Source organism: Aspergillus chevalieri, chromosome 4, assembly GCF_016861735.1.
Source record: "Aspergillus chevalieri M1 DNA, chromosome 4, nearly complete sequence".
In the NCBI taxonomy this organism is placed as follows: domain Eukaryota; kingdom Fungi; phylum Ascomycota; class Eurotiomycetes; order Eurotiales; family Aspergillaceae; genus Aspergillus; species Aspergillus chevalieri.
In genome coordinates this window covers 2,647,229-2,666,571 of record NC_057365.1, presented here as the reverse complement: position 1 = coordinate 2,666,571, position 19,343 = coordinate 2,647,229, and the positions used below count along the sequence as shown (strand labels likewise).

The window sequence follows — 19,343 nt, the reverse complement described above, 5'->3', positions numbered from 1 at the left end:
CCTCTCATTCTCTCTCTCTCTGTGCTGGTATGATTCCAAAACCAACCAAAGATGACCAGTGGAAAGGGTGGTAGTAATGGTAGCTTGCACCAATCATGACCCGTATTGTCTCTTTGTCTCCTCTTCTCTTGCTCCTTTCTCCGCTGCTATCCCTCAATATCGATTACTCCTTAGTAGCAAGGTCAGCTCTGGCAACTCGACGGGCGAATGCAGCGACACGAGGGCGCTAAGGCAGGCGATCCGGTTCATTCTGCTGTATTGAATACGATACATACATGGCCGGATATACTCACCGCAGCCTTTTCTATACAGTATCTTACAGCTTCCAGAAAAGAATAGGAGCTGAATGGAAGAGAGAAAAAGGAGAAAGGATCGGCCGAGCGCAGCCAGACTGTCCGTACATACTAGCTGGGCCAGATGCATATTCAATGCTCAATCTGACTGTGCTGATTGGTGACTGCTCCCTTCCCCCCCTCCCCACCTCCTTTTGGGTGCCAGGATCAGATGTCGTGCATTGCAAATCCTGTCGGCGGAAGAAGTAACCTTGGACCAAGATAGTAGTAGAGACGTTGTTGTTGTTGTCAGTTGCGGATCGGCGGAAACAAGGATCGAAGAAGTTAATTCGGGTGGATACAGGGCACGTGCATAGCATCATGGCAGCCTCATTACTGTCTGTGTGTGTATACTGATATGATTTGTACTGGTCGTGCTGGTGGTGTATGTGGAATATGCACCTTAGATTAGAATCTGCATCGTGCTCTAGTGCTAGGCTAGTATGCCCCAGAGCGTTAATAGTCCGGAACAGTCTTTATACGATAAACTTTGCAAAATAAAGAAGCTCCACCCTGCGATTGCCTTTTCAGGATGCTTATTCTCTACAAATACTCAAAATTCTCATGGTGTATACACTCGACTCTGTAGAGTAGAGTCCCCATGGTTCACGTGTCTACTCCCTGTTACCATGAAATCTGCACTCGGCCGTCGGCCTCACCACCTTCGAGAGCCATAACTTGCCATGCAAAATGCAATGAATAAATAGATTCCGATCCTGACCAGTGGGAAAGCTCCTGCCCGAAATCTAGGAACAAAATGATCCGCACCGGCACGCAGGCAGACTCATTCTAATTTCTGTCATACATGATTCATCACTGGTCCTATGTGCACTGCATGATTTGACTGGCTGGCGCTCCGGGTGTGACCATCCTTTGGAATCGGGACTTACTGTCTCAGAACATGGAGATACTTTTTTGGGTATAGTCTCGTATACAGTCCTTACTGTTCGTACTTTGTGATTGATCCATACCATACAGTACTTACAGCAAAGCGGCAATGTAACCTCGGCCATGCGTCCCCCATCCCCGTCGCTTGTGCATTGTGCATTGCCGATGAACCGTTGGGTATCGTCGCGAGTTGAGAGGCGTGTGGAATCAGCTGAAACGAGAATAGGTTGCAATCGCCGCCCAAGAAGCTTTCCGGCGCCTCGTACATTGTGCCGGACCGTTTCCATGCGTTACCGTCAGCTCACGAGAAATCCCCGGATTGTCTGACTGCCAACGAAGAGTGGCCCGGTGACCTGAGCAAATTGAAAGAGAGAACATATTCATTGTGGCAAAACAATGCTTTTATCATTCGAACCGGTAACATTGACACGGGATCAATCATTATCAACAATGCATACACACGAAGAGAAGCCGTTTTACCCTGTCCATTTTTCCTTCCGATTGTCGTCAACCCAAACAAAAGACACTCTAAGAACGCTTGGCGAATTCCACGCGGAGAATCAAGTGGCGATAACCGACTGTTCGAGTTAGTTTGCCCCTCTACTAAACTGAAAACATGGGAGAACCTACAGCCATCCATCTTGTCGCACGCACGCGCCGCATCGTCCCGGTCTGCAAAACTGATGAAAGCAAAGCCCTTGGCCCGCTGTGTCTCGCGGTCCCGCGCCAGGAATACTCTCGTCACGCGACCGAAACGCTCGAACAGATCCCGCAACTCCTGCTCTTCGGCCAACTCGCTGACCTGTACAGTGTCAATATCATCATCAGTTGTAGTGACGAGGGGAAAACACGTACGTTTGTAACCCGCAGCGTAGCCAAATCGTCTTTCTCGTACTTGCCAGCCATCTTCTCGCCGCCAGCAGCAGCACCCTTCCGCAGATGAGGCGGCACATAGCTGCCGGAAGTAGCACCAAGTCCACCCGCCGCAGGCTCCTCGGCCCCGACATCTCCACCAGCAGTAGGCTCGTCGATAGGCGCCATGGTATCCTTGAACGGACATCTTGCTGTAAAGTGCTCTCCGCTGCAAATCCGACACTTGACCTTCTTGTCCTTGAGCTGGTCCTTCATGCTGCCCTTCTCGCCGCCGGCCTTATCCTCCTCCGCAGCCTGCACCTTCCAGTTCACGTTCGGCCGGAAAACAATGTTCTCGCCCACGGAGGTTGTGTCGAACGAGGGTCCCGCCGCGTGGCCCTTCTCCAGACCGAATTTGTCCCACGATCGGCGCTCTGCGACTTGAGGGTTGACTTGCTCGCGAACAACGGTCGTTTTGATGCGTCGCGTGACCTTCACTTTCTTGCCGTCATCGTTGAATCGGTACGAGACCACCGTCTTTGTGCCGTCTTTGTTCGTTGTCACTTGCTGCGGTGGGAGCGCCGAGGGGTCATCGAACTCCTCGTCGTCAGCCCAGTCAGCACGGCTAAAATTTCAGTCAGAATAAAATCCAGTGTTTATAGATAATTTTCGCAAGAATTTGCTCACTTTGCAGGTCGAGACATTGTGCTGGCGTTGTTGTTCTGTGCCTGTTTGTTGCTTGAATTTCTTTCGAAAGGCAAATCCCGTTGTGGATTTCGCCCGCCGCGAACTGTGGCGGCCTGTGGCTAGTGAGTCACGTGAGTCGCCGTGCCCGAACTGTATGTTTTTTGAAAATAATTTTCACTATTCTTCTTCTTTCTAAAGAAAGAAATTACTGCGATCAGTAATACAGATGATTATTATCCGATGCTCTGGCGGTGCCTGCTTACCCCTCGCCATGGGTCAGCCCAAGCGTCAGAATGCGGCCTCGTGGCGAGCAATAGCTGGGATCTACGGGGATTATATCGAGAGATGTGAGTGTATAGCAATGGTTGGACGGGAAGCACGATTAAAAAACAAAATCAATGAGATGTTTAAGCAAGTAGATAGTATAGTGTTGTGGTTTATATAGCAAAGTCCCATGAGTCCATTACGAGCACTCGCAAGTATTCTGCCAGTTAGTGCTCATATAACTCCCAAAACTTTTATAAGATCAGCGTCAGTCAAGCAACTCAAGCAGCCACCTTACTCCAACAACATGACAAAGCTCAAGCATAATCCACCTTCACAGTACCATAGTTTTTGCCGTCGTACCGAAGACTGTACTCAGAGTGAGCAGAGAAGAATGCTGCACGTATGTCGTAGGAAACTCTGTAGTAGCTTTTGTTATCATAACCGCGAACAAGTGGGACGCAAGTCTTCTCAATCTTATCCAAAGGCGGGCTCAGAGTTGCGTATATCTTGATATCTGGGCCTGGAAACTATGTGAGCAAATGCCTTTTGCTTATTTAGATCTGTTGCTAGGAACTTACTATCGTTGTAGTACATTGGTGCCCTTTCTCCTGTTGGGGAATCCAGCTCATATACTGTCGTGTGAATGCTCTTTAATGGGCCTCTTGTCTCATGTTGGATTTGTTTCAGAGCGTGGTTTACGGGGTCTCCCTCCACAATGACATCGCCCTGATATTATTAGCATGATATCGAAGTATCAGTAGAATAAAAAACCGCAGACACTCACCTTTTGAATAAGCCATTCCATCACCGTAATTCTCCGTATTCCATCGAACTTATCCCAGAACCTGAGGTAATTAGTTTGCATAAGCATAGAAATTTTAGCGAAGCACTTACTTCCTCGAATCATCATGCACTTTCGGGTCAAATGACGTTTGTATCCGAAGGAGCCCATAGTTCTTCTAGCAACTCGAGATTCAACCAAAGCTCCGGTACCAGAAGCACAGATTTCTCGGACAGTTTTTATCAAAGCACCCCTCATGACAGCAGTCCAACCGTTGACCGGTGCCAGGGCCTCGATGCCAAGGGCAAAATGATCACGAAGGTATTTGCGAAGGTAGGGGCTTTGAACGTAGCCACCGACAAGGAAGATTGTCTTCATATTCTTGGATGATGTCCGGACCTGATCCTTAACAAGGTCATGCACAGCCTGGAGAACTGGATTGAATATTTCCTTCATTTCTCTGCCCGTCACACAGAATTGACCGCGGCACACACCGGCCTTTGCATTGTCCGCTATTCTTAGGACAGGGAAGTGGAAATTGTCATCTTCATTGCCACAGAATGTCCGCTTAGCAACGGCTTCGAAACGGTGAAGCGCTTCTTCCAGCGTATCGCGGCCCCAGCCAGGGCAGAAGGACAATCGATTTTTTAGGAATTCTTCGAAATTCCTGTTGAGGAAAGTGTTTCCACAGAGAGTTCCATTCCTGGGTGCCTCTTTCTTTACACAATATTGGTGTTAGCTGTGGAATCGAAAAGGTGGTGAGGTCGACAGTACCACCACCAGCATCACAGAGAACAATTTTATCGCCGACTTCCAAACCATGGGGGCTCGATGCGTGCAAGGCATGCATCGTGGCGGTCTCCGGCTCGGATATGATGCGTAACTTAAAAGCCTTTCCAAATCCTGCTCGTTCTGCGCAGGAAAAGGCCACCGCTTTAGCCTTCTCCGGCCACATTGCTGGGACCATGATAACGAAATCCAAGGTCATCATCCCCTTGAAAGCTCGTCCAATTTTCAATTCCAAGACTTTGACGGTATGCTCGCACAGAGACCGAAGTCAATCAGTAACTACGTCTTCCTCAGAGGCATGAGATATGGAGGTGGAGCACGACGGGATTCTCTGTATGGCGAAGACAAGCGAGAGGTTATTCCACACTCTTGGTCAGGTGCGAGCCCGAGCATTATCCACTGCATCCGTGCCATACTGTCGGGGATTTGGAAACCTCACAGACATCCCGGTCTCGGCTTTTTATCCTTGTATGCGATCTAACTAAGTACTTTGTCACTCGTCATTCCTCCAAGGGAACTAGAGGAGTCCTGTGACCATTGATTGATCACATAGTGGACGCCTGGCTGTGAAACTTAGTAGCTGCAGGGACACAGGAAATGAGAGACATTACACATTTCGTTTGAGCCCACGCAACACCATAAAATGTGGTACTGGGAAATCGAGTCTGTAGGCTTACCAGAGTGTAGCGCTGTTTGCTGGAAGGCAAAGAAGAAAGAGAGAGAGAGAGAGAGAGAGAGAGAGAGAGAAAGAGAGGATACTGACGATGTATAGAAATGAAGAAAAGTCTGAATAGGTAAGTATCAGGCAACTGTGAGTGTTATCATTATAGCAACATCTCAGAATATTATCTAGTCTACGAGTCATTTCCATCTCTCCAAGTTCTCTCTCTCTCAGGTGTGTTGAGATCTATTCTTCCAAAGTCCTTCATTCTCCAAAACTAGAGAAAATGATACAGAGGATGATCAAAGCAATGGAGACCCAAGGCACCAAGGCTTGTGCTAATATTGAGGATGGGACATCAGGTCCGTCCCGGAATAAGCAAGTAAGCGAGTCAAATAACTCCGAACTCAGTTCTCAGAGCAGCGAATCTCCTACTGATTGCGTGAGCGAACAAGCAAACGCGTTAGGTGACGTTTAGTCCAGCTCCCCAAGTAGCGAATCTACAACTGATAGCGTGAGTGAGAAAACATGTCTTGTATGTATAACGAGCTGACCGTTTTTGTGTAGGTCCAAACATCGGCACTATCCCAAGATGAGCAAGAAAACGTGCCAACAAACTCTAAGCCCGATTCTCAGAGTCCCCAACCTGCAGCAAAGCCTTTTGAGAATGCAAGTGAGCATGCGTGTCTTTTGCAGCATGTCAATCAACGCATACCGCAAATCATCCCCGGAATTAGCAAAGAAATGAATGAAAAATGGCAAAAGGCCATGCAACAAATCAAGTATCTGGAGACGGAGCTTGATGAATGTCATACTCAGATATTCAAATCCCTTCCGGCTGATGGAGTCAGTGATACGTGGATTATAGAGCAATATTCCCTTCCCCAAGACAACCTTTCCAACTGGCTTGAAGGGCTTCCTGAAATCTACAACTTCACGTCCCGGATAAAGAAGTATTATATAGCAGTCAAAAATTGGAAGTTGTTTCCAGAAGCGCCTTCTGCTGCGCAATCGGAACTAATGACACATTTGATATTTGAATTCATTTATGTGAGGGTTTTCGAAACGCTGATCTTTGGCGCACACACGCTAGAGCTGAGGCTTTTAGAAAATTTTTACCAAGAAATGAAGCGAGATAGAGGTAAGACGATACGCCCATCATCAAAAATAAATTTTGACACTGTACTAATGCCCTCTCAGATCCTGACTTAATCAATCTATGGAAGTCGGACACTATGCGAGCTTATACCACTTGTCAAGGCTATGAAACCAGTTCGACACGCGTTGTTTTCATGTCACCAGAAGTGCATGTGGCTTTCTGGCATACTTCAACTTCATGGCAAGCTTTGACTGGAATCGTAAATTTAACGGATTCATGGAACAAATAGCAAACCCGGCTGCTAGACTTGCTGTCAAAATGAGCAGCTCTCCTGAGCAATACCGATGGGACTGGTACGACTACAGCATGTAGTTCACTGTGGCGTTGTCCAAAAAAAAAAAAAAGACTTGAACAAATTCACCATAATGGACGCCTTGGCACATCAAAGTGTTCGAATAACGAAATTCGAGGCGCTGCCGGATGATGCAAAAACAGGCAACCTTCTTATGGTCATGTACTCAGCCCTCTTCCGACGTGGAAAGAAAGGGGAAATGGACATTCAAATCCAGAAGGCTGTCATTCTGGTCCATGTGACTGTTGACGAAAATACTAATAGCAACAGCACTCCACCGAATACTCGTGAGAGGGAGGACATTAAGGAAGAAGCTTTGCACAAGTTGATTGAAGGAAAGAAAAAGAATATCGTTTGGGGAATCAAAATCATATAAGTAGCGCAACCCGGGAAACTAGCTTGAGAGAATTTGCTCACTCACAATAACTTTCAATGCGATTGGAATATTGATTTTGCTCTGAGATGAGCATCACCCATTAAACTAGTATATATTTATTTTAAAAACCATATACCTCGCTTTTTACCTACCAAGCACCTTCAACTCGATAGGTCTCAACAAACAATAACTGACTGCCGCAAAGGCAAACGCCAGTTCAAAGCCGATATCAGCACCACTTGGCGCAACGCCTGCATGAATGGCAATAGGTCCAGTATACCACGTTTGACTCATACCAGTGATCATACCCGCGATTCCAAACCCGAAAGCGAGGGCAGCAGCAATACCAACGGGCAGCTTGTGGCGATCCTCATAGATCTCCGGACGATACCCACCAAAACCACGCTTGAAGATAAAGTGATCAGAAACAGCGATACCTGAGTATATGGCGAGCCAATACGCGATGAAGTTCATGAAGTTCTCCAGGACACTTTCGAAGTGCGAGTATCCGGGTATACCGATGGCGATGGAAGCACAGGAGCCCAGGAACACCCAGATGAATCGAGGCACGCGTTGAGTGAAACGACTCAGAACTTGGAGTGTCAAAGAGACGGAATAAATGTTCGGGCAGTTGTTGGCGATAATCGAGAGGGCGAGAATGATCAAACAGAAGTCACCGAATCTGCCAAGCGGCGCGAGAACAGCGCTGAGCAAACCCCCGTTACCTGACGCCGCATATCCTAGCTGGTACTTGTTGTCTCCACCGTTGATCTCCGTGGCCGTCATGATCGCAATCGCCAGCATCTGGGTGAACAAGAGAGGAGGGAGGAGACCCAACCAAGCGGAGAAGAATACCTTACGACGGCTGCGGTTCTTGGGCTGGTATACTGTGTAATCGGCGGCGTAGCTGGTCCAACCAGTTGCGAAGCCGTACACAGTTGAGCCAAAGGAGAGACAACTACCCAGTTCCGATCTTCCAACTCCCATGGGTAGGTTTTTGAAGTCGCCTGAGTGAGCAAAGGTTCCGAAGACGATCATGAACACGATGAAGGTTGGGATCCAGCTCCAGTACTCGTATGCGTGAACTACCTTGTATCCGGCGAATGTGATGAGGAGGGTGCAAATGGCGATGATGAGGATACCGGCGAAACCAGGTACGTCGGAGTTTACTGCGACGATGAACTGGGCACCCACGATGGCGTTGGCGGCAGACCATCCCACACAGGCCAGGACGTTGAGGATAGCGACTGACGAGAAAAAAATAAGTTACGATAGATCGCAAACAGACGAGATGCAGGCGTGCTCACTGAATTTTGTTCCATACCAGCCAAACCAAAACCTTGACAACACCATCTGTCGCAATCCAAACGGAGGTCCAAAGCACGAAAACCAACAGACGGTCATGATACCCAGTAGATTGAAGAAAAGATCGACGAGGAGGGCATCGACGAAACCAAGTCCATAAAGCGACTTTCCGAGGACACCGATAGCGAACGAACTAACCACCATGTTGGCCGCGAGCCACTGTGTCTGGTCAGCTCATGCGAACACATGCTGTTGTATTGTCAAGAGACATACCATGCTGCTAATGTTGAAGTATGAGGTATCTGTTTGTTCACTTTCCGGTACTCGCTCGATACCGCGCTGCTCAATGTTGAGCTTCCCCGCCAACCGCTGTATCCTTGCGTACCACGAATCGCCATATGCGAAGCTCTCCCCGGGCACTGCACCGTCGCTGTTACCGTCGACAGGGACATTGCCCACTTCAGGGGCTTTTTCGAGGTCGTGGTCGGCACCACCTAACATGATGCCTAATTTGGAGTGAATAGGGTTGGATTATGTGTTCCAAATGTTCCCGAACTTCTGCACGGATTTCCACCGGCACAGGAGAGATTGAACAATCTGACAAGGCAGATGCGAATATAGGAGGGGCCAATCGGAGCTAAGAAAGCTCTGCGATCAAGCAAAATCAAGAAGGCAAAAGGCAAAGAAAAAGAAACCAAGACGAAGGACACATCTTTTTTCTTTCTTTCTTTCTTTTTTCCTGAAATGAAGACCGGGGGATAGCATTTTAATATGTGTTCGCCTACGCCCACAGAGATAACAAATTTCTTCACGTACAGTGAACCGCGCCTACTATCAAGGCCCACTTAACGTGTTCTAAATGGGAACAGCGAGTCAGATTGGGAAAAAGATACGGACGCGCCGGTAACCACCGGGCTACGACGATACATTAGTGAAACTGTCGTGTGCGTATTTCCCCGAGAAGTGCGGGTGTGATCAGGGCTTTTCCACCCCGGGATGGATACAACCTTCGCAGCACCATACAGCGTGCAGATTGATATCTCTGTCTAAAGATAGACTTTACACGCCGGCTCCCACCTCTTGGCTTTCCCAAACAGTCCTCGAAATGCTGCAGGACTAGAGGAAAAGCAAGACAAGCCTTTTTTGTGTTGCTTCCAGAATGGTCACCCCCACCCATCCCCGAGAGTTTATCTAGTCAGCCAATCACCCCTATATATGGGCCAGTGTTCCGAGAACTCCACCTATCGTCTGCAGGCTTCGCTATCGGACTCCATAAAATGTGCCCCTATTGGTGGGCTATTCTCCTTTTGACGGCCTTGGACCACATGGTTGCTCTGCGAGGGGCTCTTATTGGATAAGAGTTTGCTCGGTCCACCAAGTGCTACTGATAAGATCCTGATAAGGGTTGTTCTCCGACTCCGAAGATATCGGGTTATCCGGTAACCAATGGCTATTCAGGCATTGCACTAGGGACGAGGGTGAGCAGCCAATCCGGCAATGTTGGAACCTTGTTTATTCATTCCAAATTATCTTACAAGGGCGGAGTACTCCGTACAATCAGCGAGAACTACTCACAGCATAGGCATGACCGAGCACGATATACATAACCCCAAAGCAACAGTCTTTGATTACCGGAGGTTGCCTAAGGAAGATAAGAACAGCACCATTGTAATCAGCTCAATCTGATAAGCGTTCTGTTGGCCATCTCCGAAGCGGAGCTGACCGAGTCCATCAGCGGATACAGTATCCGTTTATCTCAATAATCTATGGGGCACACTATGCATATAAAAACATGGATACTTGCAGTCCGGGGTGTTAGTCTGGAGAGAGCCATGCCTTAGTGGATCCATTGGTTAAGGGGTCATGAGGATCTAGATCCAAGAAGCCCCGGGGCCTAGGGTAGCCCATGCTACGAGTAACTGACCGCTAAGACATACTAGTATTCCTTGGCAAGCAAATATGAGGGTGAAGATCGTCCCACAACACTAATATGGATTGCAATAACTGTACTGAGAATTAAAAGTGATGAGGCAAGGCTTTACTTGCATTCAGAATGTCTGAGATGACTTGTGTATGTACAATAAGACTCTGTCAATCAGACAATCCTCCGAAAATATCCAAAAACGAAACGCAGTGATATCCATAAAAAACATGATGGGAATTACATCCAACAACCCATATCAATCAAATCCAAACATTTACAGCTTAGCAAGCATCTTGTTGCCCTGCGCCAGTAGAACAGCAGCATCATCAACCAGCTCGTCGACGATAGCCTTGGCAGGCTTCTTCTCGTCGACCACGGCGGCGGTCTTACCCATCAGGTAGGGACGGGCGTTGTCAATGGTATCATCGTCAACATCATCAGGCAGGTTCTCGAAGTCGTGCTCAACAGGGATGACACCCTTAGCGGTGAGTTCTTTGATCTCCTGGGCACGGTTCTCCTCCCAGTTCTGGATGTAGGCGTTCTTGCGGACACGAAGGGGACGACCCTAGTTCGGATTAGTCTCAAGTCGTGTATGAAAAAGAAAGAAAACTTACAGTGAAGATAATGGTGCGAACGGTGTCATCGAAGCTGGCAGTACGGACAGCCTCCTGGTGAGCCTCAGGAGCACCAGCCTCATCAGCCAAGATGAAGCGGGTACCAATCCAGACAGCAGAGGCACCAAGCATCAGAGCAGCAGCAACGGTCTGGCCGTTGTACAGACCACCAGCCGCAACGACCTGCACGGGCTGACCAGTCATAGGGCTCTTCTTGCCTCGGCACAGCTTTGCAACGGTTGGGATAAGGAGGGTAGTGGGAACATCACCAGTGTGTCCACCACCCTCACCACCTTGAGCGCAGATGATATCTGCGCCGGCATCCAGCGACTTCTGAACGTGCTTGGGGTGGCCGATCATGTTCATGTAGAGGATTCCATGGCTATGCAATCTGTCGACAACGTGCTTCGGGGGGATACCAACAGCGGAAACGAAGAGCTTAGCGCCGCTCTCGATGATGATATCGACGAGTTCGTTGAGCTTTCCCTTGGTGTAGTCGTAGCTAAGAAGAGCAACGCATTAGCATCAGACCTTGACAGTAGACACACGGGTGCAACTCACTTGGTCTTCCGAGCACTGCCGCCAACCTGGGGAAGCAGAAGGTCAACACCAAATGGTGCGTTCTTGTCATGCAAGAAACTCTTAAGTTCATCGATCTGCTCACGGAGCATCTCGGGGGTGTAGCCAACACCACCAATGACACCAAGACCACCGGCGTTCGTGACTGCTGCAGCCAGCTTGGGCCCAGCAGCCACGTTCATGCCTGCCAAAAAGACGGGGTGGTTGATCTTGAGCAGATCGGTGATGGTAGTGCGGATTTTCTCTGCAAGATAGCAGTTAGTACCAGAATGCTCCAGCTTCTCTCAGGGCCACGTGTGGAGAAATGCGCCGGAAGCTGGGGAAGCTTACGAGGAGATGCCATTGTGTCTGGGGTATAAGGTTCAGATAACGGTAGATAAATATATATTTGTGAGCACGCGATACAATAAGAGAAGGAGAGATTGATATGAAAACAAGGAGAGGAGGTTGTTGAGAACGTCTAATAAGAGCAGCGCCAAAGAGGAGGCGATGGGGCAAAAAGCAACCGAGGCGCAACGGACCGAGGCTCGTCGGTCTGAGTGTGATCCGTATTGCCTCACGATCCAGGCAGACTTTCGGTTCCTGATCAAGTCAATCAAGTCACATGACCTGCTTACTCGACACCTCAGGAGACAAGGCATGAACGTCAGCGTCACCCGGACTGCCCGCCAATGACGTATTCGTGTATCTGGGTCTAGAAGTTCAATATCTTTCTTTTGACTCGGATCGCAGTCTAGTTGACTGCTACTGGCAGGAATGAGACATCCAAGTTGGCGAAACAGCGCTGTATTGCTCAATTGTCGCGGTTCTGTATGGCATCAGCAGCCGCAGTCTGCAAGCGAATCGATTGCCGCATATAAGAGATCATATGTGAGTCTAGCAGCAAGGTATGTTTCTTTGGATATGCATTGATGCACATTTTCAACGTTTCCCCTCTCTAACCTCTATATAGGAGAGCGCATTTCCTGTGTTCGAGTAAGCCTCACCCCAGTCTTATCCACCCTCTTTTTTTTTTTTTTTTTAAGCGGAGAATCCTAACCAAAAATCTTGCATAGGGTTTCCAATACATACACGCTCATCGCCAGTGGTTTCCGGGCATGCCAATTTGAGACTGGTGAATCACCTGTCTCTACGGAACTTTTCCAGTTCTCAATTGCATCATTACAGTTCTAGGATGGATCCCGTTAAAAGCTCCCATCGGGCATTCATTGCCTTGGGGAGCAATATGGGTGACCGTGTGAACATGATTGAAAAGGCATGTCTTGAAATGGACAGAGCGAACATCAAAGTGAAGAGGACAAGCTCGCTCTTTGAGACAGCGCCCATGTATGTTCTCGATCAGGGTCCGTTCGTGAACGGTGTTTGTGAGGTGAGTTTGTCCAATTTTGATTTAAGGGATAAGGAAGGTTGTCTAACAATTACTAGGTGGAAACAAATATGGAACCACTTGAGTTACTAGACACCATTCAATCCATTGAGATTGAACTAGGACGAAAGAAGTTGATTGACAAGGGCCCGCGGTCAATCGACTTGGATATTCTCCTATACGATGACCAAGTCTTCTCCCATGAACGGCTCAATGTCCCGCACAAGCTGATGCTGGAACGCGACTTTGTTCTACGCCCTCTTTGCCAGTAAGTGCTGGCATATGCGTAAATGAAGAAACCCACTAACAGAACCAGACTCATCCCCCATGAAAAACCACCCGGTCATACTACAACCTACCTTTCCCACTTCAACTCCCTCCCTCCCCCATCCCCAGTCCCCGTAACAACAACCCCCATCTCCCCAAACTTCCCGCCTCTCCACTCCACGGACCCAGCCCGCCCGACTCACATAATGGCCATCCTAAACCTAACCCCAGATTCTTTCTCCGACGGAAGCCTCCATTCCCCCACAGACTTCTCAGCCCTCACTACCACAGTCCAGCAATTCATCGCCTCTGGCGCAACAATCATCGACATCGGCGGTGAAAGCACACGCCCGGGATCCGTCCCCGTCGGCGAAGAAGAAGAACTCAGGCGCGTGATCCCAGCCATCAAACACATCCGCACCAACATCCCTGAAGCAACAAACATCGTCATCAGCATCGACACCTACCGCGCACGCGTTGCAGAGGAAGCATGCAAAGCGGGAGCAGATATCATCAATGATGTCTCAGCGGGTCTCCTAGACCCAGACATGCTTCCCACCGTCGCTCGGACAGGGAAATCAGTGATCCTGATGCACATGCGCGGGACACCAGACACCATGACAAAGCTAACCGACTACCCGAACGGCGTCATCAAGGATGTCGGAACCGAACTTACCGACCGCATCACCGCAGCCGAAGAAGCGGGTATCCGACGCTGGCGCATCATTCTCGACCCGGGGCTCGGCTTCGCGAAGAACCAGCCCGAGGACCTGACTATTCTCCGCGAACTACAGACACTCCGCACGGGTGTCGAGGGACTGGAGTACCTCCCGTGGTTGATGGGACCTAGTCGGAAGCGGTTTGTGGGACGTATCACGGGCGTGACGAAGGCTAGTGAGCGTACCTGGGGCACTGCAGCGACTGTTACGGCGAGTGTTGTTGGGGGCGCGGACATTGTGCGGGTTCACGATGTCAAGGAGATGTGGCAGGTTGCTAAGGTTGCTGATGCGATTTATCGGGTTGAGTAGGGAAGTGATTCTTTGGGAAACGAAAGGCTTGTTGATCAACTAATGCGGCCTTGATCCTTTTTTTTTTTTTTTTGCCTGTTTTCAACAATACATGTACATTACAGCATAGCTTTTACATAACCTTCATGATGTTATTCATCGAGTTTGGTAGAGACATAAAACTTTGGAAAGCTTGGTATGCACTTGAATAACCTAGCCTTTGCGCTTCTCTGTTTGCAACTTTTTTCATTCCGTCCTCCATTTCGCTCGTCTCATCACTTCTTCTCCCATTTCATCTAAACTGTATTCCTTTCAAGTACCATACTTAGGTACTATTTTGGACAAAATCGGGCTGCGAACAAAGTCAGATATTCGGAAGGGACGAAGGGCATCATGGGCGTATAAAACACCTTAATAGGATATAAAATAGCAATCCCGGTAATCCAAAATACGATTGGTAATTCGGAATGAAAAGGACCCTGTGCATAGTAATATAATGAATTCTACATCATTCAACAGGAAACTGAAGACGTCCAGTAAGTTATACGGACATATTCCTTTATTCTCGACTCATAAAGGTCTTCAGTCACCTAGGCCCCTTGTCCACTCCATATCTCTTTCTCTTCAAGGGCCCTTAGAGCATGGTTTGCTAGCTCGATAGTGACGGCACGTCTGCTTGGTGGTGACCGCCTTGCACAATCAAGCATGCTCTCAAATTGGCCAGGGGCTAATAGCAGGAATATAGAAGCACATTTCTGCCCATTCTTTGATGCAATATCCGAGATCAGCATCGACTATAATGGCCACAGTGGAATATACAGACGCCAATATAATCATCCAGGTGCTGTTTGACCCTTCCTGCCAATGGCGTGCTTCATTTTCTTCATCACCCACAATTCCCTGGGCGAGCTCAAAGACGAGTCATTTTGTTCAGGGAAAGAAGGCCTTCGCAAAGCGATAATCATTATTTTTAATCACTCGCGTGGTCACTGCCCTCGCCAGGACCGATAGTCGGTGCATTATACTTCGCGTCTGTCTTCTTCATGTGTCTGTATGCAACGGTCTGGTCGACGAGCAGGCAGATAGACCGACAGGTGGCAGTATAGAACAAAATTCCGTTTTTCATCTCCAATTATTGGAATCTGTATTGGGACCAGTAAAAAATCATGTTTTGGGTGGAAAAGTCCAAGCTAAACAAGCAATATTAAATGTATAACACCCTAGCTGGATCGTCTTATCTGCGCTGATTTTGGTCTGTAGTAAGAGGTCCAGTTAGAAACGTTTGATAGCTGTTGGCAGTGGCACGTTTTCGATGGAGAAAAGGTCAACCATTAAGTTTGTAGTACTAGTTGTACTTTCCAGTTCAGTTTGTAAGTGGCTTCTTTTGACAATGGTGAATTGTAACCCAGTACATTCTTTTTTGAGCTGTTTCAGGAAAGCCAGCTCAGCCTGACATGTCAGTCTGAAGCGTAGTGAGACTGAGACAGATGCCGAATCCTGCACAGTGCCTTTGAGACCAGCATGAAGCATTTCACTAACAACAGGCCAAACATTTTGGTCATCAAACTGTTGTAACAGGTATTCAACCTTGTCAATGGATATATGCCGTGGACTGAGTTCAGAGACGCAATATGACTAATGGAAAATGAAGTAGAAAGAGTATTGACAACCCGCTCAGAATTCTATAAATTCAGAATATACATAATTGTAGCAAGAAATGAGTATAAAAACAATGAAAGAAAAGAAATCCCAATTTGAAAAGAAATTAGACTAAACCGCGAGAAAGAACAAACCAATACCAAGCCATTCATACACCGATGGACAGACGAAAACCTTAGTTCAACCCTTGACGTTTACCAGAGAGATTGCCGTAGAGGTATAAAAACAGGAGAACTACATAGATACCAGGGGAATGCATAGCTCGACGCTGACAAAAGCATACAGCTTCTGCGGACAAGCCTGATCATGTTAAAATAGATATTCTGTAAAGAGACGTCATTTAGCTGTTCAGATACGTGCGAATGGCACCTAATTCAAAGTTGAGGGTTAGAAGAGACTACTGATCTCAACACATCATCGAGTACTCACCTTGCAACTTCAATGCACCATCTCCCATAAGCTGAGTCAGGTTTTCAAGGTCATCACCGGCCGTGATGCCGAACCGGCGGACGAAATCCCTCGCTGAGGCCTCCAGGTCACCGTATCCATCGTCAATTGGTGGAAGATCATCTTCGGGCCGGCCGAAATAGCTGTTGCTGGAAATGGATTGGGCACCGTCGAACTGGCGGAGACGCTCCTTGGCCTCCGACTGCGCAGCGGGATCGAATCGTTCCCGGCCGAAGAATTCGTCAGACGAGATACCCTTTTGGCTGCCGAACCTGGTCCTAGTCTTCTCCAACTCCTCATCTACAGAATATTGTTAATAGTAGAGCCAACAAAGCAGTCAGACAACGAACTTACCATCCTCGCGCGTCCTGGTTGGAGCAACAGCGCCGAATCCAGGCTTCTTAGGGGCAGGGGGCTTCGTTGTTTGTCCGAACCCAAGTCTCCCGATACCCATTCCAAGACGTTCCACATCACTGGCACTCCGTTCTTGTGGCTTGCTAGTTGACCCTGCGCTAGGGCTGATGGGGGTAGGCGATGCGATGGCCGGAGCTGCAGTGCTCGCCGCCTTGGCCTTGGCCTCAGCCTCGGCCTTCTCTGCTTCGGGATCATAGCCAAGTTTCTCGACACGTTCCGCCTCTTCCTTGGCCTTTCTCTCGGCTTCCTCGAAATCGATGGTCTCTGCAGCGGCAACCTTCTTAGCTCCGAGCTTGGGGGCTTTCTTGGCACCCAGAACGCTGCCCTTCTTCGCGGTGCCTGCCGACGAGGCCTTTCGTACCGTAGCGGCGGACTTGACAGTGGTAGGCGCAGGAGAGGCACTCCCTTGCTCTGAAAGAGGCGATTTCGAACGTGAGCCGTTGGCGCCGGCGTTTAGGAAGGGCGAAGCGGTCCGGCTGACAACCGGAGGGGTGCCGGTGCGGGAGGGAGGGTTGCTTGGTCGTTTGATGGAAGGCTTATCCCAGGAGGAAAAGAAATCGTCTTCGTCGTCAGCGGGAGTGTTCGAGCCGTCGGGGGTTGTACCGGCGGGGAGGTCGGTGATGACAACTTCTTCGGGGTATCTAAATAAAGCCAACGTTAGGGACCTCATGTAGACAGATGGAATGGGCATAACTCACTGTTGCGCATCAGCTGCAGCACGTCTCTTCAACTCATCCTTGTACTTCACAGCCGCATTGGAAGTGTACTTAACCTTGACGTCCTTGCTGGCGAGAGCGGCGGAGCCTCCATGCGATTGGAAGTACTTGGTGGCGGACTCATTTCCACCAACCTTCATCATCCGGAGTTGTTCCCATTGCCATTCTGCACCAAACACATCAGTACTGATCCACTGGAGATGTTATTATTCGTGTCGGGGATGCGTACGGTCGAGATTTGTGGAGCGGACAAAGGAGATGTGGACACCCAGGTTCCGATGGTTGGCCGAACAGTCGAGGCACAGGTAGATACCGAAAGGCACCGACGACCAAGTGGGATTCTTTGAATTGCAATCGAAGCAGACCTAAATCCCGAATGTCAGTAACCGCCGTCAGATGCCAAAACAGACGAAGGTTGCGGAGGGGTGCAGCGCACCTTGTTCGCGGGCTTCAGTTTGAGTTTCTCAAAGATCTTTTGAGACTCCGCTTTAGAGGCGGCCATTTTGCAGAGAAGTGAGCAAGCAAAATGAGAGATATAAGAAGCGTGTTGTTGTCAAGCAGGTCAGGAGTCTGTCTGGAGAAAAAGAAAAGGGCGAACGTGGTCGGAGTCGATTGCGCCTGGCGGCGCCGATTGGGAATTTGCAATACACATTACAACATGTTACGTTTTCCTTTTCCTTATACCCTATATATCTCTATGGCTCTCCATTCACCTCAATACTTCTAGTCTTTTCATCCTATTATACACTCTGTTTCCATAGCCCAATATCAGTTGCTCTACTGTATAATAGCAGAAGAGCGGATGGCAATCGGTATTACCGATACGGAATAGCCCGTTCCTGTAATTTTCAACCCAGCAAGGCTAAATTTAGACACGTGACCCGCCGCGACTGAAAGCATCCCCACATTTCTCAATCTGACTTCTATACAGACTCTGCCTGTACCCAGCTCTACATGACTCTACGATACCCCAGAGTCATGAACAATAGTCGCCATGCATTTCGCTCTCCGACCCAGTGATTCGCTTCTCCCGCGCGCTTCCAACGCCGCATCCATCCTCTTCCGTTCCCGCGCAGCAAACCATGCCAATCCCCGCACGGCGCAACCAGATCTAGCACGCCTGTACGCGACGTACCGAGACGTTGGAGGAGACTCAAAGGCGTCTGGTGCGAGCTCGAGTCGTCCGAAGAAGAGGGGTGTTGGGCTTTTGGCTGATGATGGGCGATATGAATGGGGGGATTTAACCGGGAGAGAGAAGGTTGCGCGGGCTACGCAGCAGTCAATCAATTTTGCGGTTGTGTGTGTTGGGGCAGTGTTGACGGTGAGTTCGGCTTGGATATATACATATTGCGTGAGGATCATGGTCTGACCGGGAACAGGGAGGTGTGTTTTACCTACTCTGGACGGAAATCATTTCTCCGAATAGCAAAACATGGCAGTTTGAGAAGGCGGTTGAGCGCATCAAGGACGACCCGCGGTGTACGGCTGTACTTGGTGAACGGGGAAAGATAGCGGCATTTGGTGACAGTACTGGTAGCAGATGGTCACGGAACAAGCCCATTGCGTAAGGATCTTGTTTTCGTTTTCTGTAAGAGCAGCAGGCTGACTGGTGATAGGACCACAATCGAGAAGGATAGCTTGGGCCGCGAGCACATGAAACTGAGTTTCCACGTGAGTTCTTCCACCTGTCCAAAATAGGACCTGATTCTAACTTTGCTGGCTGCAGGTCGAAGGACCGCTGAACTCCGGTGTTGTACATGTGCATTTGCTTAAACCGCACGACAGCTACGAATGGGAATACTTGTTGCTTGCCTTGGATGTCAAAGGTTGGTTTAAACGGTCTCTATATTGCGGACAACATATTAACCTTCTTAGGTCATACCCGTATTGTTCTCGAAAGACGCACGGAGAAGAACCCATTGAGCTTACTTGGCGTTCGGTGGCGATGAATTACCAACACA

The 19,343-nt window shown here is 48.8% G+C and overlaps 8 protein-coding genes across 8 annotated transcripts; 3 read left to right on the top strand and 5 right to left on the bottom strand.

The window, feature by feature from the left end:
• Positions 1–1,748: 1,748 nt before the first annotated feature.
• tif35 (translation initiation factor eIF3 core subunit g) lies at positions 1,749–2,776 on the bottom strand (the record flags this gene model as incomplete). Its single annotated transcript, XM_043279221.1, has 4 exons — positions 1,749–1,798; positions 1,851–2,022; positions 2,076–2,697; positions 2,760–2,776. 4 exons carry the CDS (start codon positions 2,774–2,776, stop codon positions 1,749–1,751), a joined length of 861 nt encoding a protein of 286 aa, XP_043136921.1.
• A 564-nt stretch (positions 2,777–3,340) lies between these two features.
• ACHE_40962S (Hsp70 family protein) lies at positions 3,341–4,774 on the bottom strand (the record flags this gene model as incomplete). The annotated part of the gene is made up of 5 exons (XM_043279219.1): positions 3,341–3,546; positions 3,605–3,752; positions 3,811–3,871; positions 3,917–4,520; positions 4,582–4,774. The coding sequence occupies 5 exons, from the start codon at positions 4,772–4,774 to the stop codon at positions 3,341–3,343; spliced, it is 1,212 nt and encodes a 403-aa protein (XP_043136920.1).
• A 2,007-nt stretch (positions 4,775–6,781) lies between these two features.
• On the top strand, positions 6,782–7,084 carry ACHE_40961A (uncharacterized protein; the record flags this gene model as incomplete). Its single annotated transcript, XM_043279218.1, has 1 exon — positions 6,782–7,084. One exon carries the CDS (start codon positions 6,782–6,784, stop codon positions 7,082–7,084), a length of 303 nt encoding a protein of 100 aa, XP_043136919.1.
• A 144-nt stretch (positions 7,085–7,228) lies between these two features.
• On the bottom strand, positions 7,229–8,890 carry FCY2 (cytosine permease; the record flags this gene model as incomplete). Its single annotated transcript, XM_043279217.1, has 3 exons — positions 7,229–8,331; positions 8,392–8,608; positions 8,663–8,890. 3 exons carry the CDS (start codon positions 8,888–8,890, stop codon positions 7,229–7,231), a joined length of 1,548 nt encoding a protein of 515 aa, XP_043136918.1.
• Positions 8,891–10,587: 1,697 nt separating this feature from the next.
• Positions 10,588–11,849, bottom strand: ACHE_40959S (nitronate monooxygenase; the record flags this gene model as incomplete). The annotated part of the gene is made up of 4 exons (XM_043279216.1): positions 10,588–10,878; positions 10,928–11,429; positions 11,489–11,750; positions 11,837–11,849. 4 exons carry the CDS (start codon positions 11,847–11,849, stop codon positions 10,588–10,590), a joined length of 1,068 nt encoding a protein of 355 aa, XP_043136917.1.
• A 413-nt stretch (positions 11,850–12,262) lies between these two features.
• Positions 12,263–14,167, top strand: FOL1 (folic acid synthesis protein; the record flags this gene model as incomplete). The annotated part of the gene is made up of 5 exons (XM_043279215.1): positions 12,263–12,393; positions 12,459–12,481; positions 12,562–12,875; positions 12,932–13,140; positions 13,189–14,167. The coding sequence occupies 5 exons, from the start codon at positions 12,263–12,265 to the stop codon at positions 14,165–14,167; spliced, it is 1,656 nt and encodes a 551-aa protein (XP_043136916.1).
• A 1,978-nt stretch (positions 14,168–16,145) lies between these two features.
• GLO3 (ADP-ribosylation factor GTPase-activating protein) lies at positions 16,146–17,884 on the bottom strand (the record flags this gene model as incomplete). The annotated part of the gene is made up of 6 exons (XM_043279214.1): positions 16,146–16,174; positions 16,235–16,552; positions 16,607–17,307; positions 17,365–17,548; positions 17,612–17,747; positions 17,819–17,884. 6 exons carry the CDS (start codon positions 17,882–17,884, stop codon positions 16,146–16,148), a joined length of 1,434 nt encoding a protein of 477 aa, XP_043136915.1.
• Positions 17,885–18,376: 492 nt separating this feature from the next.
• tim21 lies at positions 18,377–19,331 on the top strand (the record flags this gene model as incomplete). The annotated part of the gene is made up of 5 exons (XM_043279213.1): positions 18,377–18,703; positions 18,762–18,946; positions 18,999–19,053; positions 19,109–19,208; positions 19,258–19,331. 5 exons carry the CDS (start codon positions 18,377–18,379, stop codon positions 19,329–19,331), a joined length of 741 nt encoding a protein of 246 aa, XP_043136914.1.
• Positions 19,332–19,343: the final 12 nt, after the last annotated feature.